We start from the raw sequence: 20,015 nt of genomic DNA on the forward strand, positions 1-20,015 counted from the left end.
TGCTTGGTGACTAATGTGCCTTTTGGGCTTTTTTTGGTCTTGTTGCATTTAATTTGCATTGATCAGACTTGTAGATAAAATTATTATGGTCACTGTCATTTCTGTCATAAATTTCCCACTTTTAATTTTTTAATTATTTAAATTGGCAACCCAACCGAGACAACTAGAGGGAAAAAATTAAAATGTAATAACTAAAGCTAAATAAATAAAGGGGATGGATGGAAGGATGGATGGATCAATGAATGGATGGATGGATAAAGGAAATGGAAGGAAAATGAGCTTCACTCAAAGAAAGTCTTATCTCAAGCTTCCAATGAAGATGGGGCCAGGGGGTTGACTGAAAGTAACTATACCAGCTTCAAATAACAAACCAATTTGTCCTGGGCTAAAATTCCTCCATTGGGTACTTTCAGCTCCTAGGACAACTTATCTTGTTCTCTATCAGATTTTTGCCAACATGACTCTCAAAATAGAGTTCTAGACAAAATCTCTTCATATGTCAATGCAACCTTTTCTTCTATGAATCCCTGCAGAATCATAGGGTATTCCAAATGGAAGTCTAAATTCAACCCACAATAGGACAAGAGGGCTAGCTCAAAAAGAAAACACAGCAAGATGAGTTCCAAACATGTGCGACATGTTTGCATTGGGAAAAAATCCCCCAAAAGGGATTAAGCATAGGCATATTTATTTGAAATCAGCCTGTCAAATCTCACATGAACTTCCATGTATATAAACCTGTAATGACATTAATTTATATAACATATAAAACCACCATATGTCAGGTGAGAACTGAGCTACACTCATATGTAAATAGACTTCTACTTATAAAAGAAGCTTGGGCTGGTTTGCACCTGTTATATCCCTATATACATATATATATATATATCTGTATCTATATATATAAAAGAGATGCTTATATAATGATGATGATTATAATGATGACCCTAGTGTATTAATAATACATTTAACCTCACTAGCAAGGACTGATGAAGAACTGAATGCTAAAATTCCCCAGTTTTCACCTTTCTTGGACTTTTATCTATGTGACTCTCTCTAAATTTTTGGGACATGGTGATAATAATGATTCATACTTATTTTATCTCTCTCCCAGGGTGATCTCTTGAGTGGGAACAGTGTTGTCTATCTCTCTAAGAAAAAGGGAAGGGAATAAGCATTTATAGTGTTTATATAGTGCTTTCTATGTGTGAGGCACTGTCAAACAGTTTTTACAAATATTATCTCAGTTGATTCTCACAACAACCTTGGGAGAAAGGTACTGTTATTATTCCTATTTTATAGTATAGGAAACTGAGGCAAACAGAAGTCAAATGACTTGCCCGTAGTCACACAGCTAGTAAGTGAATGAAGCTAGATTTGAACTCAGATCTTCATAGAGCCAGGCCCAACACTCTATCCATTGAGTCACTAATTGCCTCTAAGGGCAATTCTTTCCTCTCTACCCCTGTCTCCCATGACAGAAAAGAAAATACAGCTTAAGTGAATTTTGGTAACTACCATTTTTCACATGAGAAATAATGAGTAAAACAGTACCAGTATTTAATCTTTCTGCCTCAAAATAAGGGTTCCATATACGTTTTTTGGATTGATATAATCATGTGGAGCAATAGTAAAGCTTTGTTGTGGTTGATGCCGTTTCCATCCAAAATGTCCTGCTTTTAAAAATCTTCAGTTACTTAAGTTAGCAACCCAACACAAACAACTAGGGAAAAACAAAAAAATGAGCAAAATGGAGGGAAAATGAGCTTCACATTTCAGAGGGAAGGTCTTGTCATTTATATATAAATCGACCAGTGATGCTTTTGCAGAATTATTATCCACTCAAATCATATGGCATCCTTATTTTTTTAGGGCATTAAGATTAAATACTGGTAATACTTCTTAGTTTGTTTCTCATATTCTGGAAAAATTGAAAAATTAAGTTTTAATTTCTTCCTAGTACTTTTCTGTCATCACCTATATATAAATGTAATAAATATTTGTAAAGGGAAACAACATTTTAGGAAGTTTTGCAGGAAGTGCAATTGAAAGTCCTATTTAACTTTTCTATTTGACATTTATTTGAAAGCCTGGCAGGAAGGAAAATTTGCAAGGTATAGGCTACTATGTGGCATAGGAGGTAGAGCTCTCAATTTAGGGTCAGAGAGACCTAAATTTGAATATTGTCTTAGATGCTTAAACTATATAACCCTGTGCAAATAGCCTGTTTTGACCTCAGTTTCATTATCTGTAAAATGAGGATAAGGGCATTATTTCATAGGGTTGTGAGGATCAACCACAATATAATCATGTAAAATCTTTGCGAACTTTCAAGTGGCTATTATTAGAATTAAAACATCTCATTTTCTAGAGTGAGCATAAAGGATATGCTGGCAAAAATCAAACTTGTAAACCTCTGGAAATCATACAGTATTAAACTACAAAAAAGGAAAACAAAATTGTCATCTAGGTCTGTTACCACCTTTGTGAACATAAGCAAGGTACTTCATTTTTCTGGGCTTTAGTTTCTTCCTCTGTAAAATTAAGGGTTTCAAATAGATGATCTCTAAGGTCATGGAAATACAAAGGGGTCATGAATTTGAAGAGATATATGTTAATTTTTAAACAAATTTTTTATTGATACTTTTTTTCTTTTCCACATCACTGTCACTTCCCATTAATCCCTTTTACCATTCCCCCTGCCCTGAAGTCGAAATGCCCCACCATCCCAACAAAGACATGCAATTAAACAAAATAAACCAACATACTGCCTGTGTGTGAAAACATGCTTTGTTCTACCACCTCTTTGCAAAGAACCAAGGTGCAGGTTTAATGCACAGTCTTCATGAATCAAAATTGGTGACTACATTGATTAGAGACCTGAGAACTTTCAGTATTTTTCTTAAATTGTCATGATTATCATTTAGACTAATCTCTTGGTTCTGTTTACTTTGCATCATTTAATGAAAGTCTCCTTGAATTTCCTTTGTGAAACACAATTATTTCCCCAACTCATCTTCCTGCACACCTTTTGTAACTTTGTAGGAAGACATTGAAGATGGTTGTAGCAAATCTAGTTGGCACTCAGATGATTTTGCCTTGAATAGGAGCATTGGTGGAGTGTGGGAGTGTGGAGTCTTTTCTATTCTCTATGCTATGGGGAAATTTGTTCCCTGTTTTTTTTAGTGAATACAATTCTTAAGTAAATCTTAAGGGTAGGGAGTATACAGTGGTCTCACCTTCCCAGAGTTAGCCCTGCTACATCTTCCCCTCAGGGTTCTAGGTGAATCCCTGTGAAATTGGGATGTTTCTTTTCTGATTCAGTTGACTTAAGTCCCCAGATGTGTTCTACCCCACCTGTAAATGACTAGCATCCCAGTTCCATTTAACCAATTAACATAGATTAGCTTTTACAAAGTTAGAAAATCTAACAAGATGGAAGTACAAACATTTTCTCGGAACACCTTAATGCCATGGTCTCCCTTATTCCACCTTAGGCTCATTCTTAGTATGGTTTCTACATAGCTTTAGTCTCACTGAGTTAGCATCCAAATTTGGCACTGCTACTTGATCGGTCCTCTTCTCATCTTCTGCTGGGCTAGGTCCTTAAGCTCACTCAGGAAAATTACTTATTCCTCATAACTACAAAATACGACATGAACTTGGATTCCTAGAATCACAGACCTTGGGTGGCTCCCAGGATCCTGGAGACTCACTCTTCTGACCTTTCAAAACTCACAAGGTTGGAGCCTGCAGGTTAATTTTCTTCATAAAATGAACAAAAGTCAAGGCATAGGACCAAGGCCTATTTTAATGAGGCTACATGTTGACCTCGGGAGAACGCCAAAGGTCTTTCCCCTTTTCAGAAGCCTTTGATGACATCATTGAGTCAGGCTGAGAGCAGAGCAGCCAAAGAGAATAAACAGTGCTCTGGTCAGTAAGAGCCAGTGCCTTTTGAAGGCATCCCCAGTTGTGGCTGCATGGCCAGAAAAAAACTTCATATGTTTGGCAGGTCAGAAGCAATTCCAGAGTGTCTACATGTCCTCTAGAGTCTCTCTAAGGCACTTCCATTATACCTTATCAGGATTCTGCTAGAAGTAGGCTCCCCAGCCTCCTCAAGCATCAGAGGCACTCAGCCTATGAGTCAGGTTCCTGGCCCAGAAAGACAAAGTTACATTCTGAAGGATGTGATAACAACAACAAACTCAGACTGTTAAATTCTTCTGTATTTTAGTTTTAATAAGTTAATAGATCCAATTACTATTGAAAAAAGTGAATATCAGTGAATATGTTTAAACATCATATTGTCTTTATGCTTTTTTGATTACTTCTCTTTTCTTCACTCTGTTTCCTCTTTGTGGACTGCCTGCTTTGGCAGTTAACCCTCACTGAATTCCAATGAATAAACATTTAGTATGCATTTACTGTGGGCAAGATTACTGTACTAGGCACTGGAAAAATAAAAATAAAATATAGAACAGTCCCTATCCTCAAGGACTTTACATTGTATTTGAAGGGGTGAGCAAGGGGAGTTGGGAGTCGACATTTATGCAGATGAGTAAATATAAAATCAGTACAGAAGTCAGGAGTTCAAATCTGACTCTCACTTCATTTCACCTCAGTGGGCCTAGTTTCCTCATCTGTTAAAATGAGGCAATTGGACCTAGACAGGGAGGGGGCTCAGTCTATAAAGCACTGGGCCTGGAGTTAGGAAGACCTAAATGTGTATCCCACCTCAGACACCAGCTATATGACCCTAGGCAAACCACTGAATCTCTTTGAATCTTTCTTCTTCTGTAAAGTGGAAATAATAATAGCACCTACTTCCAATGCTTTATAAATGTTGGCTGTTGCTATTGTTGTTATTATTTGATATCTAAGGTCCCTTCTAACTCTAGTACCTTATAAATGTGGTTATCCAAATCACATAATGTTTCTAAATAAAGAAAAAAAAAGCAGTTTAATTCTTCCTTTTGTGTTAAGGTGAGCCCTTACAGCATATCACAGGTGCCAAAGAGAGGAGTTTATATTTTCCATTTTACTTTTGCCTCCTGGACTCTCTAATGACTGTTTCTTCTTGGACATTCTAGAGAACAGCCTTGCCAGCATAAAATTTGTACTCCAGCATATCCTTCAGAATGTAACCTCATTGATAGTAGAGATTATTTCATTCTATATATGTGTATTCCAGGGTCTAGCATAGACATGACACAGAGTAGACATTTCATAAACGCTTGTTGATTAATTGATCTCTGATAACAGATATTTATTAATATATACCTTTTCTTCCCCTTTAAATATATCCTTTCAGGGAGGGTTGGAGTGAGTGTGCTCAAAAACTTGGTAGGATTATAATTCTGTTACTGTAAAAACATGCTGCTAGATTCCAGGAAACCTTTAACCCTACGTAGGGCCCACTTCCTTCTGGGATAAATAGACTTTGCCTAGGATATACATGAGTTGAATAACTTCGTACAGAATTCTTCCACTTAAGCTCAAGAGCAAACAAATCTGCTTGATAACAGCACTAACATTTATGCACAGTAGACATCTACTCTTAAAAACCACTTTACTAATTGATAAGCATAATTCTTGTGAAAAAAAACAGTTCTCTTTAGTGACCTACTTCTAAGTGAATAATGCCCAACACAAAGTTGTTCAAAAAGGTAAGAACTAAGATTACTAGTACTTTTACTTTTATGAGAAAACATAAATTAAAAGATTAATCATTGAAACCATGTTTTTCAAATGTTACAGTATCTCAGATGATACTAATAATTTAGAAGCTCTTTTAAAAAACTATTTGGAAGTTCATTTTCCTTAGTTCCCTTTTTATGTAATTATGACATTAAGCCATTTTAAATTTGTATAATAATTAATGTTTATATTATCTTTAAAAAGTTCTAATCAATATACTCTGCTTTTTTTACTTCATGTACACATTTTCATATATTAACAAGCCTGTCATTTTCATTAGCTATATAGTATTCCATCAATTAATATGCCTAGTTTGCTTAACCATGAGAATTCATTTTTAGAACCACCTTCTAATTTTCTTCTGTCTATTGCAAATGAGTTAAATTTATCAATGCTTATAGTTTGGTCAATAAATGTTAAATTATTCCCTATAATAAATTAGATTTTATTTGGAACCAGGTCTGTGCTGAAGTACAGCAAGAGTTGGGTCAGGGAAATATAGAACCTTATTGAAGTAGAGGATTGAATGTTAGACTTGGAGTTTGGAGCACCTGTTTGAATCCTACCTCAACTATTTTAGTAACTATGTGACTGGACAAGTCAATTAACCTCTCAGCTTCAGTTTCCTCTTCTGTAAAATGGGTATAATAATAGGACCCAACTTATAGGTAAATGAGATGATATATGTAAAACACTTTGCAAACCATAAAACACTTTATGATTTTTTTGCTACTCTTCTTAACTAAGCAACAAGCATTTATTTAAGTGCCTATTATACATTCAAACAACTATGTCTATATAGACATATATAGTCTATATAGACAGAATAAATTGGAGATAATGTTATTGTTATTATTATTTATCAATGATCCCACAAGATAAAAATGAAGCTCAACTCTTGGTGCCTTCCTTTTTTTTTTAAACTAAAGTATATTCCCTAAACAAAAAACCTGATTGGGAAAGCTTTTTTTCTCTGTTATTCTCATCTAACTAAAGTAAAAAGAATGGAATTAGCACACACTGAGGATCATTGAAAAATATATATATAGAACTTAAAAATCAGTGGCATTTAAAGGATCTTAAGTTCTCCAGTGGTCTGTTTCCCTTCTTAATTGTTTAAAAGAATAATAATAATAATAGTCATGCCCCACTCTCAGAATTTGCTATCTCATAGTATGCATTTATTTTTCTATTTGTATATAATAAAAACAATGTTATTTAGTTGTGTAAATATATATGTATTTGCTTAATAATATTTAGTTGTCTTTCAATATTGGTATATTCAGTTTTATTTTAAGTACCCAAATGAAAAGAACTAAATTTGTAACTCACTTTGTACAATGTCAAGCAAAGTTGGTTGCCCCACCTCAAAATTATTTTGTGTATATTTATTTATGTAGATGTGATTGCCACTTAATAGAATTAAACTCTGTGAAGGAAAAGAAGGTTTCATTATTATTAGTACCTAGTGTGATGCCTGGCATGTATTAAGTATTTAATATATACTTGTTGAAGTAGGAATTGGAAAACTACATTTAAACTTTAAATAGAGATACTGAAGACACCCAATCCAACCCCTCATTTTTCAAGTAAGGAAAAGAAGGCCCTTAGAGCTTAAGTGATTAATCTGAACAAACTAATAAGTGACAAATCCAGGATTAGAACCCCAATGTCCCTTCCAATGTTCCTTCCACATGATTCCAAGTAAGATCAATCCTTTCTTCTTTTCAGGAATAAATAAACCTCTTTTACCCTTGATCTCATCCGTTGGCATCTTCTCAAGGGCTTTGCCCCATTAATCAATCACCCAATTCTCTCATGTTTCTTCAGACTTTCCTCCACTTGTTTCTTGTGACATGCCCATTACCCTGTTCAGTTCTTTCCTGTACTAAATAACTTTTTTAAAATTTTGGCACAAAAGAGACCTTTCTCTCTTTGAGTTCCTTGGGATATACAATCTAGCAGTGGGATGTGTACCTTACATGTATAAATTTACATTTTCATTCCTTTTTTTTTTTTTGCTTTTTGGAGGGGGGAAGGTAGGGCATTTGGGGTTAAGTGACTTACCCAAGGTCACACTGCTAGTTTTGTGTTGTGTCTGAGGCCAGATTTGAACTCAGGTCCTCTTGACTCCAGGGCTGGTGCTCTATTCACTGTGCCACCTAGCTGCTCCTCATCACTTTTTAAAATCTTTTTTAATTTTAGACTTAAATACTAAAACAAATATATAATGTGAAAAGAAAAAGAAATATAAACAAATATAAAATAAGAAAATAAACGTGTCATCTGCACAGCAGAACATAAGAGAGGATTGAAAATATATAGCAATAAATTTCCATTTCAACAAAGCCTATATAATAAATACTACACATTGTGTTGAGAGATATCCATCTTTTCTTTGCTTCCTTGTAGGTTTTCTTTTGTTCTCTACTATACATTTTTTACTTTGTTCTTTTCCCCTCTTCTCGTCTGCCTTAGGCTACAATTAAGCATGGATATGTTTATATAGAAATATAGATATATACATACCTCTGTGTGTGTGTGTATGCTGTGTTTCCCCAATAATAAGACACTGTCTTATTATTTTTTTTGGACAGAAAAACACCAGAGGGCTTATTTTCAGGGGAGGGCTTATTTTAATGAACATTGACAGCAATTTTAATAAACAGATAAATGTGAACAAAAAAAATGTACCTTTATTCAATAAGAAAATCACTGGGGAAGAACAGGATGACGTGCTCACTGCTGCAGCTCTGATTGGATGCAGCTCGGAGCGCGGCGCGCGTTTCACGGGGGGGGACGGTGCATACAGAGGTTACCGCAGGGGATCTCAATAGGGCTTATTTTTGGGGGAGGGCTTATTTTAGAGGAATCTTACACAGTAAGGGGAGGGCTTATTTTCGGGATAGGTCTTATTATCGGGGAAACACGTTAAATATTTACATATATACATATACTCATAAATACATACATTCATACCTATATAAATATCTATTTGCCCTAACAGATTCTACTCCTAATCTTTGTTTTTATGTTTGTGCATGTCTCTTATTTCCTATCCCTCCTGACTCCTCTACTTTATACTTCTACCCGTTACCTTGCCCTCCTATTACTTAACCTACCTTGCCTCCAACAATTCTTCTCTTATCCTCCCATAAATCTAAACACCCTTTTATATGCCCCTTTGACCCTTACCTTTCCCTCTAAAGTTCCCTCCCTTATCCTCTCTACCCTCCCTGTCCCCTTAGCATTTTATTTTTTTTCCTAAATTTAGATGACTTTTAGACTCTTCTAGGTGTGTAAGTATTGCTCCCTCTTGAACCCATTCCTGATGAAGGTATATTTCCAGAACTAACAGCCCTCCTCCCCATCTAATTCCTCTGTATTGGCTCTTCATCTCAAACCTCATTTGTAAAAGATAACTCATCTTTTTAGCTGTTCCTGAATGGTTTTAATTAATGAAGTCATATCATGCTCAGGTTTATCTCAATATTTGTTATGAACTACCCAATTACTAGTAATAATCTTAGACATACATTTTACATACATAAAAGGTAAACAGTCTGGCCTTATTGACAACTTACTATTAACAATAATTGGGTATGGCCTTCTAATTGAGTCAAAATTTTACTTTTATTAAGGGGATTTATTCAGTGAAGTTTGGATTCAGTCAAAGGGCTGCACTTGAGGACCTGGACTCAAGGCCACAGGTTCTCCACCCTTGCGCTAGAGGACCTCTTAGGTCACTTTTAACTCTAAATCTGTGATAATATGAGATCCATTCTATCTTCCACCACTTTCACTTCCAAACTTCTTGCAAGAGTGGCCTATACTTGACACCTTTCCTTTTTCACAATCTTTATTTCTTAGTCCCTTGTAGCCTCATCACTCTACTGAAACCTCTCTCAAAAGCTACTAAATGACCTATCCAATGGCCTTTTCTCAGTCTTTATCTACTCTGACTGGGGTGTTAAGGCAAAACTAGTACTTCTGGTGTGAGGGCTACCAAGCCCTCTTTCTGGTCTGCTTTCCACCTTTGGTGTCCACCTGCCACCCAACTCTTCTCAACTGTGGCTCCAAGAAGCTGTAGCATGGGAAGCCACAACCCAGTAAAACTGTTTTGGCAGTCAGGCTAAACCAGGTTGTGGATAACCAAGGGATCTCAAATTCATCAGTGAATTAGGGGATGTCTACTGCGAATATGTGAAGATTTCCCTAGTGGAATAGGTGGATGTGAACAATTTGTTCCTACAAGCCATGAAGGTGGCAGAAACAGGCACAATGGAGCACTTATTGCTTGGTTAAACATCAAAGACACCAAGATCATCCACTGTATCCCGAGTATCACCAATTGTCTTGATTTTTGTCTTTCCACTAGATTCTGATGACTAGAAGAGAGAATGACTTCACACAACCCTACTTCATACCAAATTAAGTGTGAATAAAAAGATATCATTCACACCATTTTACCATTTTTACCTAGCTGGGAGTCCTGTGGCAATGGACAAGTGGTGAAATAGCAGGTGTGGATACATTGGGAGCTGTAATCACAACCCTGCATATAGGCAGCCCAGACCATAGGCTTGTGTCTCACTGGAGTGAAGCAGCGGTAGGATTTGGCAGCCCCATGGGTATCTGAGCAGCCTTTTTAAAGGACTACACTGCTACCATGACAAAGGGGCTAGAAGAGGTACCCTAAAAATATCTGCTTCACCCTGGCCTGCTTACTGTAAAAGGCAGGGATCCTCCTTGTAGTTGAAACACAGAAAACATACAAAAACTTTTGCAAATATTCTACTTAGTATTGGTACGCAGAATGTGTGCACACTTATGGACAACACAAAGTCAAGTAGACCTGAAATACAGTCTTCTGAGAACTCAGCAGGTATTACATCTATATAGCAGCCCCGAGTGAAACAAAGCTATCAAAGGAAGGCTACCATACCAAATTTGGAGCTGGATGCAGTTTTTTTCTGAAGTGGTAACTGTGTTGAGGAATGCCATGAAGCTGGCATAGGTTTCACAATCAAATCTAATCTAGTCAACAAGCTCATATACCTCCCAAAGGGAGTGAATGAGAGACTCATGCAATTGCCACTTGCAGGAAAGTACTGCACCACTATCATCAATGTGCATGCGTCCACCATGATGAAATGTTTACAAAGACCAGAAAAGGTCAAGCTTATAATTGTGGGTGACTTTATTGCCAGGGTAGACAGAGACTATCAGACATGGCAGGGAGTCTTTAGGAGGAATGAATTCAGAAATAGCAACAGCAACAGTCACTTACTACTGAAGATTTGTGTGTTTCATGACTTCATCACCATCACTGCCTTCCATTTTCCTAAATACAATAAAACTTCCTGGATGTAGCCATAAATAAAACATTGGCATGTAATAGATTATGTCATTTATAAGGAGAAGAGACAGAATGAGAGTGAAAAAGGCTATGTATAGCACGGAATGCTATACCAATCATGGACTTAACCTCTCTGAGACAAACATTCACATTCCACAAATACACATGGTGACTCCAAGGCAAGATGACTAGCAGAAGACTTAATGTCAACAGGTTAGATAGCTTTTTTATGTATGAACAGTTTGTTGCTGACTTGGAGGGGAAACTGAGCCAACACATGTTTGGTAACAGTGGAGTGGAAAAGGAGCGGGCAGCTTTCAGAGATTAGGTATATAGCATTGCATTTATTCAACAGGACCAGAACACTTGCAGACATTAGGATTGGTTCAACGAAAAATGTGGGAAATTCAGAAGTTACTAAATGAAAATTAGAATTCCACAGGGTTTACCAGCAGGATAGTCCATCTGTCTCTAAAAAGACAGCATTTAATTCCATCAGAAGTAAAGTGCAAGCAAATCTTAGAGAGATGCAGGATTCTTGACTCATTAAGAAGGCAGATGAAATTCAGTTTTATATGATTAGTAACAATCTAAAGCACTTTTGTTATGCTTTGAAGGCAGACCAAAGACCTATGGTTCATTTCAACTACTCAGTGCTAATGGAACCACATTGATTTTTGATAAGGATATTGATCCTGGAGAGATGAGCTGAACATTCATCATTTTGAACATAGTGTGTTCAAAAGGTCATCATCAACCAATGCTGAAGCCATTGACGGTATAACTCAGGTTGAAGTCAGTTTCTCTCTAGCTTAAGATTCTGACTGAAGAAGTTTTGAATGTCATTTGGCTCTTCTCCTGTGGAAAAGTTCCTAGTACTGATTCTATTCCAGGAGAGATTTACAAGGCAGGGATTCCACAGCTCATACAACACCTGATAATTCTTCCAGGTTATATGGCAAGAGGAGGTTATCCCCCAGGGGCTCAAGGATGCCTTCATTTTCCATTTTTCCATTTTTCACTTTCCAGGAAATAGGCTGTCCTGTGACAATCATGTGGAGGTTTCCCTTTTAGTCACTACTAGTGAGATTCTTGCCAGAGTTCTCCTTAATAGGATGATCCTTCACCTGGAAGATGGTTATCTACCCAAGAGTCAGAGTGGTCTCAAAAAGGGTCAAGGAATGTCAGTTCGTTGTCTGTTGCCCAACAACTTCATGAAAAAAAGCCAGGAGCCGACAGAAGTCTACACACAACATTTGTTGATCTGACCAAGGCCTTTCATACTGTCAATTAGAAGGTCTTGTGGAAGATCATGGCAAAGTTTAGTTGCCTCGAGAAGTTCATCAGTATTGTACACCAGTTTCATGATGGCATAGTTACATGGGTTCTGGATAACTGATGATGCTCATGTGCTTTCCCAGTCACCAGTGGAGTGAAGCAAGGTTGCGTGCTTGCTCCTGTGCTTTTAAGCTTGATGTTTTCAGCAATGTTGTCAGACACCTTCAACAAGGATGAAAATGGCATGAAGGTAAGCTACCACACTGATGGTAAATTATTTAATTTAAAAAGGCTATAAGCCAGGACTAAAGTGGAGGGAAAGTTGGCACATGATTTTTTGTTTGCAAATGTTTGTGCACTCAATGTGGCCTCTAAGGTTGAGATGCAAAAGAGTATGGATTAATTCTCTGCCACTTGTGTTAATTTTGTTCAGACAATTAACACCAGGAAAATATAAATTCTTCACCAGCCAGCACTGCACCATCCATATTAGTTACAACAAATGGAGAAATTTTGAATGCTGTGGATAAGTTCACTTACCTTGGCAGTGTACATAGATGATGAGGTTTACAAACACATTGCCAGAGCTAGTTCAGTGTTTGGGAAGCTCCAAAGGAAAGTGTGGTAGAAGAGCTGTTAGGCTGCCTACCAAACTGAAGGCCTACAGAGCCATTGTATTTACCTCGCTGTATGCCTGTGAAACCTGGATTGTATACCAGCTGCAATGCCAAGAAATTGAATCTATTCCATATGAATTTTCTTAGGAAGATTCTGAAGATCACCTGGCAAGATAAGATACCAGACACGGAGATCCTTTCTTGAACTGAACTGCCAACTATTCAAACTCTGCTGCAGAGAGTGCAACTCTGTTGGGCTGGCCACATTGTTTGAATGCCAAATTTACATTTGTCTAAAGGACTCTTTTACAGAGAACTCATATAAGGCAGGTGATCACAAAGAGTTGAGAAGTCAAACAAGGACATTCTCAAGGTGTCTCAGAAGATCTTTGGAATTGAGTGTGAGAAATGGGAGACACTGGCACAGAACCACCCAGCATAGCATGCCCACATCAAAGAAAGTACTGTGCTCTAAGAGCAAAGCAGAATTGCATTAGTTCAAAAGAAACGGGAGTTGTACAAATTTGGAGACATTTCCATGCCAAATGTTCATATGGACTATGTATGGCTGACCTGTGGTAGAGCCTTCTGAGCTCACATTGGTCTGATCAGCCACAGTCAGACACACTATACATTGACCCCCAACCTAGTGACATCATTTTGGGCTTCTTCAAGTACGAAGGACAATCACCACCATCTGTAGAATTTGATACTCCTACCCACCTCTCTTCTCTTTGTTTCTTTGATGCCTCATTTTCATTGTTTCCTGCTTCTCTTAATTCTTTCTCTTTTTAACTTGAAGGCTAGTGTCTCTTTTTTGGTTCCTTTAATATAAATATTTCCTGGGCCCTTTTTTTTTTCTCTTTCTATACCCTCTGCCTTGAGATATCATCCATTCCTATGACTTCAATCGTCAATTTTATGCAGGTAATTCAAATTTACATGTCTAGCTATGACCTTTTCTCTCAAGTTTTAGACCTGCATTTCCAACTATCTACTAGACATCTCTATATAGATGGTCTGCTGGTACCTCTAAATCAACATGTCTATACTTGGTCTTGTCTTTCTTCAAAAATATACTTTTTTGAATTCCCTATTTTTCTACCAGTATTAGCACACTTACCTAGTCACCTCTGCATTAAACTTGATATCATCTTTGTGTCTTCCTTTCCCCTTTATTTTCCACAGCTAATCCATGTTTTCTAGTTTTATTTTTTCAACATTTCTTCTGTCTTGATCTTTTCTGTTATCAGTCAATACTGTATATAGCTCAATCCCTTATTAACTCTTCTGAATGATTCTAACAGTCTCTCATTACAACAGACATCCTCCCTACCTCCAGTCTTGTCTATCTTTAACCACTCCTTTATAGATGTAATTATATATATATATATATAGACATAAAGGTATATATATATATAATCTACATATATAACAACACAAAGGTGCATATATATATATATACATATACACACATACAAATATATGTGAGCAAATATACAGTTCATATATCATTTAACTGCTAAAAACCTATGACCTACTTTCATTTAGTAGTCATTAGACTGCATTTAAGACTGAACAGTCTTGCATCAGCCTGCCTTCCTAGCTTTATTCTCTGCCCACGGCTGTCTGCTCCATTTGTAACCTGCTTATCTGCCTGCTGATTCCTTGCCAGAATTACTGGGTCCTATGCCTGCTGCCCCTGAACAATGCCTCTGGAGCCTTTTGTCTGTTCTGCTAGCATCTACTGCCTTTCTTGTGCTAGGACAGGACAGCCATCTTTGTTAGGGCCTGGGCTCATATATCCTGGGCTGGGGTACCGTTGTTGGAGAACTGTATGCTTTTGTTCTGTTATTCCTGAGGCCTTACTCTGAACTCTTATGCTGAGAAAAAGAAGCAACACAAAAAAATTGGAAAGCCAGAGACACCTTTAGGTCAGTACATGTCCTCTCTTTCCCATATGTAAATAATCCTCATTTCTTTGGGGATTGAGGAAATGTTCCTGGGGCCTGAGTTCTGTGATATTTAGGGGTCCTTCACTGGAAGCTCCAGTGAGAGAGCCAGAGACAGAGATACAGAGACAGAGAGACAGAGGCAGAGAGAGACAGGGAGAATTGGAATTCACAGTTCACATTTGGGGAATTGAAAAGTTAGAAACTTAAAGTGACGGACCTTTGCTGGTCCTTAGCTAATAAAATGGCAGTCTGTCTATATTGAAAATTCCAGAAATGTCTCTGGAATCCTGAGGAGAAATTAGCATTGTTCTTTCAGGTGCCACCTGCTCCCCTCCTCACACCCCCCCCAACTTCTAAAAGAATCACAACAAAACCCAAGAAGCAAAATTGTTGGTCTCTCAAATTCAAACAAAACCAAAAACTAAATTTCTTCAGCATAGTTAGACAATCCTAAAATTCCAGGGATCTGCCTTGTTTGCATTATTTTTCTGTTGGAGTCCTTTTTATTACCATCTCTCAATGTCTGGCTATGTCTATAATACAATTATAGGACTGAGGACTGCTGGTTCAACTACATTAGCCTTTCCTAAAGCCATTCAGAGCCAGTTTACACAAATAATGGCTCCTTAAAGCTGGAAGGGACTTTCTTTCAGGAGACATCCTCCTAGGCAATTGGGTGAACACTACCATTAATAATACAAAGGCACTGAGCTGTCTATTTCTGATGTATTTGTCTTTTTCAAATGAAGGGGAAAAAATCTCTTTTTCCAATCCCCATAAATTCAGTCCCTCCAGGCTGTTTTGAGGGTAAACTGCATTGTGAAGAAATTCCCCTAATGGAATTAATTTAGAGGAGACCTAAATTACTGGGTTGGAAGGCCCAACAAAGCTTAAAGGCCTAAAACAGTTTAACAATGATTATCTTCAAAGTACATTTTTTTTTTAAAGCAATCGGGGTTAAGTAACTTGCTCAAGGTTACATAGCCAGGTGTTTCTGGGTGGGTGCTAAGTGTCTGAGCCTGGATTTGATCCACAAGTCATCCTGACAGTGGAGCCGGTGCTCTTACTCGCTATGCTACCTGGCCGCCCCCTCAAAGTACATTTTTTAAGGACACAGAGCATACTTACATCAGTCCCTTCTTGCTAAATGGCAGCAGGCAATTTATACTGTTACTATTCCATGAATGGAGGTGAGGGAGAAGAAGGCCTCACAATAAAAACAAACAAACACCAATTATAGCTGCATCACTGAAAGCACCATTAGAATTATAAAGGTTAATACAGGGGCAGAGGTGGATGCAGTAGATAAAAGTGCTGGTCTTGGAGAATAATAGAAAGACCAGAGTTCAAATTGGGATTCAGACATTAGCTGTGTGACCATGGGCAAGTCATTTAAGCCTGTTGCCTCCATTTCATCTATAAAAATGAACTAGAAGAGGAAATGATAAACTACTCCAAAATTTTTGCCAAGAGAACTTCAAAAGGGTTCACAGAGAGTCAAAAATGAATGAAAATGCCACAATTCAGGTTCATCTTCCTCTATCCAGCTGTTGTGGGCTAGGCCTGACTCAGTCTAGTTCTCTGATAGTTTAGGTTCAATACATTTAACAATTAACAAAAAGAGCTTTACTTAGCTTTAGCGGAGAAGGATATTGAAAAAGGAGAACCAAAAACACCTAGACTTGATTCAGCTGAGCAAAGCAATACAGCATCAGGATCCACCAACCGACCATCAGAAACTCGTCTGGCTCCTTGGGGGTGTTTTGTACTCAGACTGTGTTCCAGTGACACTGACAGTCTCCTGAGCCAACTAAATCTTAATACCTTTTAAGGAAAAATTAGCCCAACTTGGATGGGTGTAAGGATTAGGATGTTTGTTCCTATCACAATTTCGAATAATTTTTGTTAAATTAATTAACTGTGTAGGAAGCTTAAAAATGTTTTTTAATCATTTATTTTGGTAATGATATAGGAAGGTATATTTGTTTTTGTTTCCAGGCTGCTTATAATAATACCATTTAATTTATTTTTGCTATAGTTTACTCTCTATGACTGCATGGCCTAAAGAGCAAAAGCTCCTTTCTTCTTACTCCTTAACTTGTTACCAAGTAGTCACTTCACCTTTTCTAAAGATCTAGATGACTAAAAAATCTTACTTTAGACATATAAATGTATAAACTAAAAGTAAAGGAAATACTAGCAACAATTTCATTTTCTAGATGTTTATGTAATGAAGGAAACGGGCTAAATGGCTATTTTCAGAAAAATCAGTGTTAATCTATAGAGTATTTTTTTCTTTGTCTTCATTAGGTCCAATGAAATTAGCTTTGTCGATTGAAGCGAAGGCATGGAAGATGTTACTCTGTCGATATTTGAACGAAAAATATAAGAAGAAAATGACTGACATGATAACATTTATAAACGAATACTTAAAAAAATTATCTAGGCCCATTCGTGACTTAGATGATGTCAGATTTGCAATGGAAGCCTTGGCCAATATACGTGATAATGAAATACAAATGGACATGACATTAGGGCCTATTGAAGTAAGAAACTTAAATTTTTGAAATAATATTTTGAAAATAGAGTTATGTTCTCAAAAGCTACAAACTATCATTATCTCATGCAAAAGCACTACACTTCAAATAATCCCCCAGTGAAGACTAGAAGTAGACAAATTAAGAATAAATACTAGTTTGGGAGCTGTGTCCTAGTCTTTATAGCTGATGGGAGGGGCTGCTCCACTTTAAGAGCCGTCGTTGTTATGGAATGTTCCCAGCAGCAATGGCTGCCTGGTAATTAGTCTTTCTACTATCATATGGTCAGTTGCCCTTACCTACTGTGTTTCTTGATCCTCAAACATGGGGATATATAGCCAACTCGTGTTTTAACAGGGGCTGAGAGACTATTTATCCTGCTTATCATCTATAGGTGCTATTGTGATAGTAATTTTTCATCTTTGATGTCCTTTTATTTTATTATTTGGGGCAACGAGGGCCATTTCTCTTTGTTAGGAAGTTATTGAGCTAGTTTAAACCTGTCCCATAGGATGTGAAAGTTTACTTAAGGCCTCAAACATTTCTCAGATAAGAAGCCAAGAAAAGGGAGTCTGGGTTTTCCAAGTAATTTGTTCTTTATTTTTATTATTTTCCCACTTAATAGTATTTCTTTTTTTTTCCCAATTACATGTAAAAATATTTTTCAGCATTCACTTTCCTAAGATTTTGAGTTCCAATTTTTTCTCCCCCTCTCCCTTCCCTTTTCCCTCCCCAAGAGAGAAAGCAATATGATATATATGTACAATCATATTAAACATATTTCCACATTAGACATGTTGTGAAAGAAGAATCGGAACAAGAGGGAAAAACATAAGAAAGAAAAAAGTGAAAATAGCATGCTTCATTCTGCATTCAGACTCCATAGCTCTTTCTCTGGGTGTGGATAGCATTTCCATTATGAGTCTTTTGGAATTGTCTTAAATCATTGTATTTCTGAGAAGAGCTAAGTCTATCAAAGTTCGTCATTGCACAATGTTGTTGTAATTGTGTACAATATTCTTCTGATTCTTCTCACTTCTCTCAGCATCAGCTCATATAAGTTTTTCCAGGTTTTTCTGAAATCTACCTGCTCATCATTTCTTATAGCACAATATTATTCCTTAACATTCATATACCACAACTTGTTCAGCCATTCCCTGATTGAAGGGCATCCCCTCAATTTCCAATTCTTGGCCACCACAAATAGTGCTGCTATAAATAATTTTTGACATGTTTCCTAAGTAATTTGACTTGAGTAAGGATTGGTCTGACACAAATACTGTAGGCATATGAATATTCCCTTTCAATCAATATATTGCAAACCCTCTACCTGTAGTTTAATCTGTTAACCTGACTTAAGTTTACCTATAGAGTCTGTTTAACTATGTTTGTTTCCTTAGGGATGTATCAAATTATGACTGCTTAACTAAGTTTGTTTAACTTTTACGACAATTGAAGGAAGGAATCTGTCTTCTTTAACTTTTATAGCTTAAAAGAAAGTACGAGATTGCAATATGTAAAAGAATTCTCAGTCACTCTGATATAATTTTGTCTATAAAGTATCTTTTAAAAATAGAATCCCAATTTTTGTTCAGTATTATTTCTCTACCTCCTGAACCTGTGCTTAAGCATAATAAAACAAGGGGTTTAAACCTTACCAGTTTTTGCATTGTTGTAGATTTGTTTCAGCAGCAGTTACCTACCACACAAACTCAGAGGAGATATTTCTCCTGTAGCACTTACTATTTGTAATTGAAACATGACAAGAGAAAGCACATTTTCTTGGGATTTTCTGGAATATCTTTCTGACTTCCTTTGGTATATATACAGGGCCATAGTTTTTTCAATCTTTTTTTAAAACAGTATTTTTATCAGTATCTTAGTAATAAATGAAAACTTTTCCTCTTGTTCCAGGAAGCTTATACTATTTTAAATAGATTTGAAGTTGAGGTAACCAAAGAGGAGTCTGAAGCGGTTGATACACTGAGATACTCATTCAACAAATTGCAAAGCAAAGCTGTAAGTACAGATGTAATTCTATCTCCCATCTTTTTTGCTTATCATTGGACACGAATATGTATTTTACTCAGTTTTGTTCAAAGTATATATAAAATTTTTCTGTCCTACAGGTCAAATATTAAAATGTTTGGGGAGGGGTGTTCATATCCTTTGATTGCACTACAACTTTGTGGTACTGAATTAGGACAGTGTTAGGAGACTGTTAAAACCCTCAGTAAGTTCAGAATTTTTAAAAAATGGCTAAGGATGATAAAGGAGGAGTCTTAAATATAAATTCAGAGGAAGAAGGAAAAAAGAGTTTATAGGCTGAGGAAGCAGAACCATTTGACTTCTATTTTGTTTGCATGTTTCTATTACCTTCATAAAATCCTACTCCAATGCCCTGATCTTCCTTTCCTTTCCTTTCCTTGTCCTTTCATTTCCTTACCTTTCCCTTTCCTTCCTTCCTTCCTTCCTTCCTTCCTTCCTTCCTTCCTTCCTTCCTTCCTTCCTTCCTTCCTTCCTTCCTTCCTTCCTTCCTTCCTTCCTTCTCTCTCTGTCTCTTTCTCTTCCT

General features: G+C 36.9%; 1 protein-coding gene across 1 annotated transcript in view; it reads left to right on the forward strand.

Moving 5' to 3' along the window:
* Window positions 1-20,015, forward strand: part of DNAH8 (dynein axonemal heavy chain 8) — a 406,776-nt gene that overhangs the window by 144,467 nt on the left and 242,294 nt on the right. The window contains exons 29-30 of the mRNA XM_069073664.1: window positions 17,217-17,452; window positions 19,358-19,462. Of these exons, the coding sequence (XP_068929765.1) occupies window positions 17,217-17,452; window positions 19,358-19,462 (341 nt within the window). The remainder of the gene's footprint in view (window positions 1-17,216; window positions 17,453-19,357; window positions 19,463-20,015) is intronic.

This window comes from Petaurus breviceps, unplaced genomic scaffold (assembly GCF_028583685.1).
Source record: "Petaurus breviceps papuanus isolate PSGF00001 unplaced genomic scaffold, PetGlider_PUasm1.0 90865, whole genome shotgun sequence".
Taxonomy (NCBI): domain Eukaryota; kingdom Metazoa; phylum Chordata; class Mammalia; order Diprotodontia; family Petauridae; genus Petaurus; species Petaurus breviceps.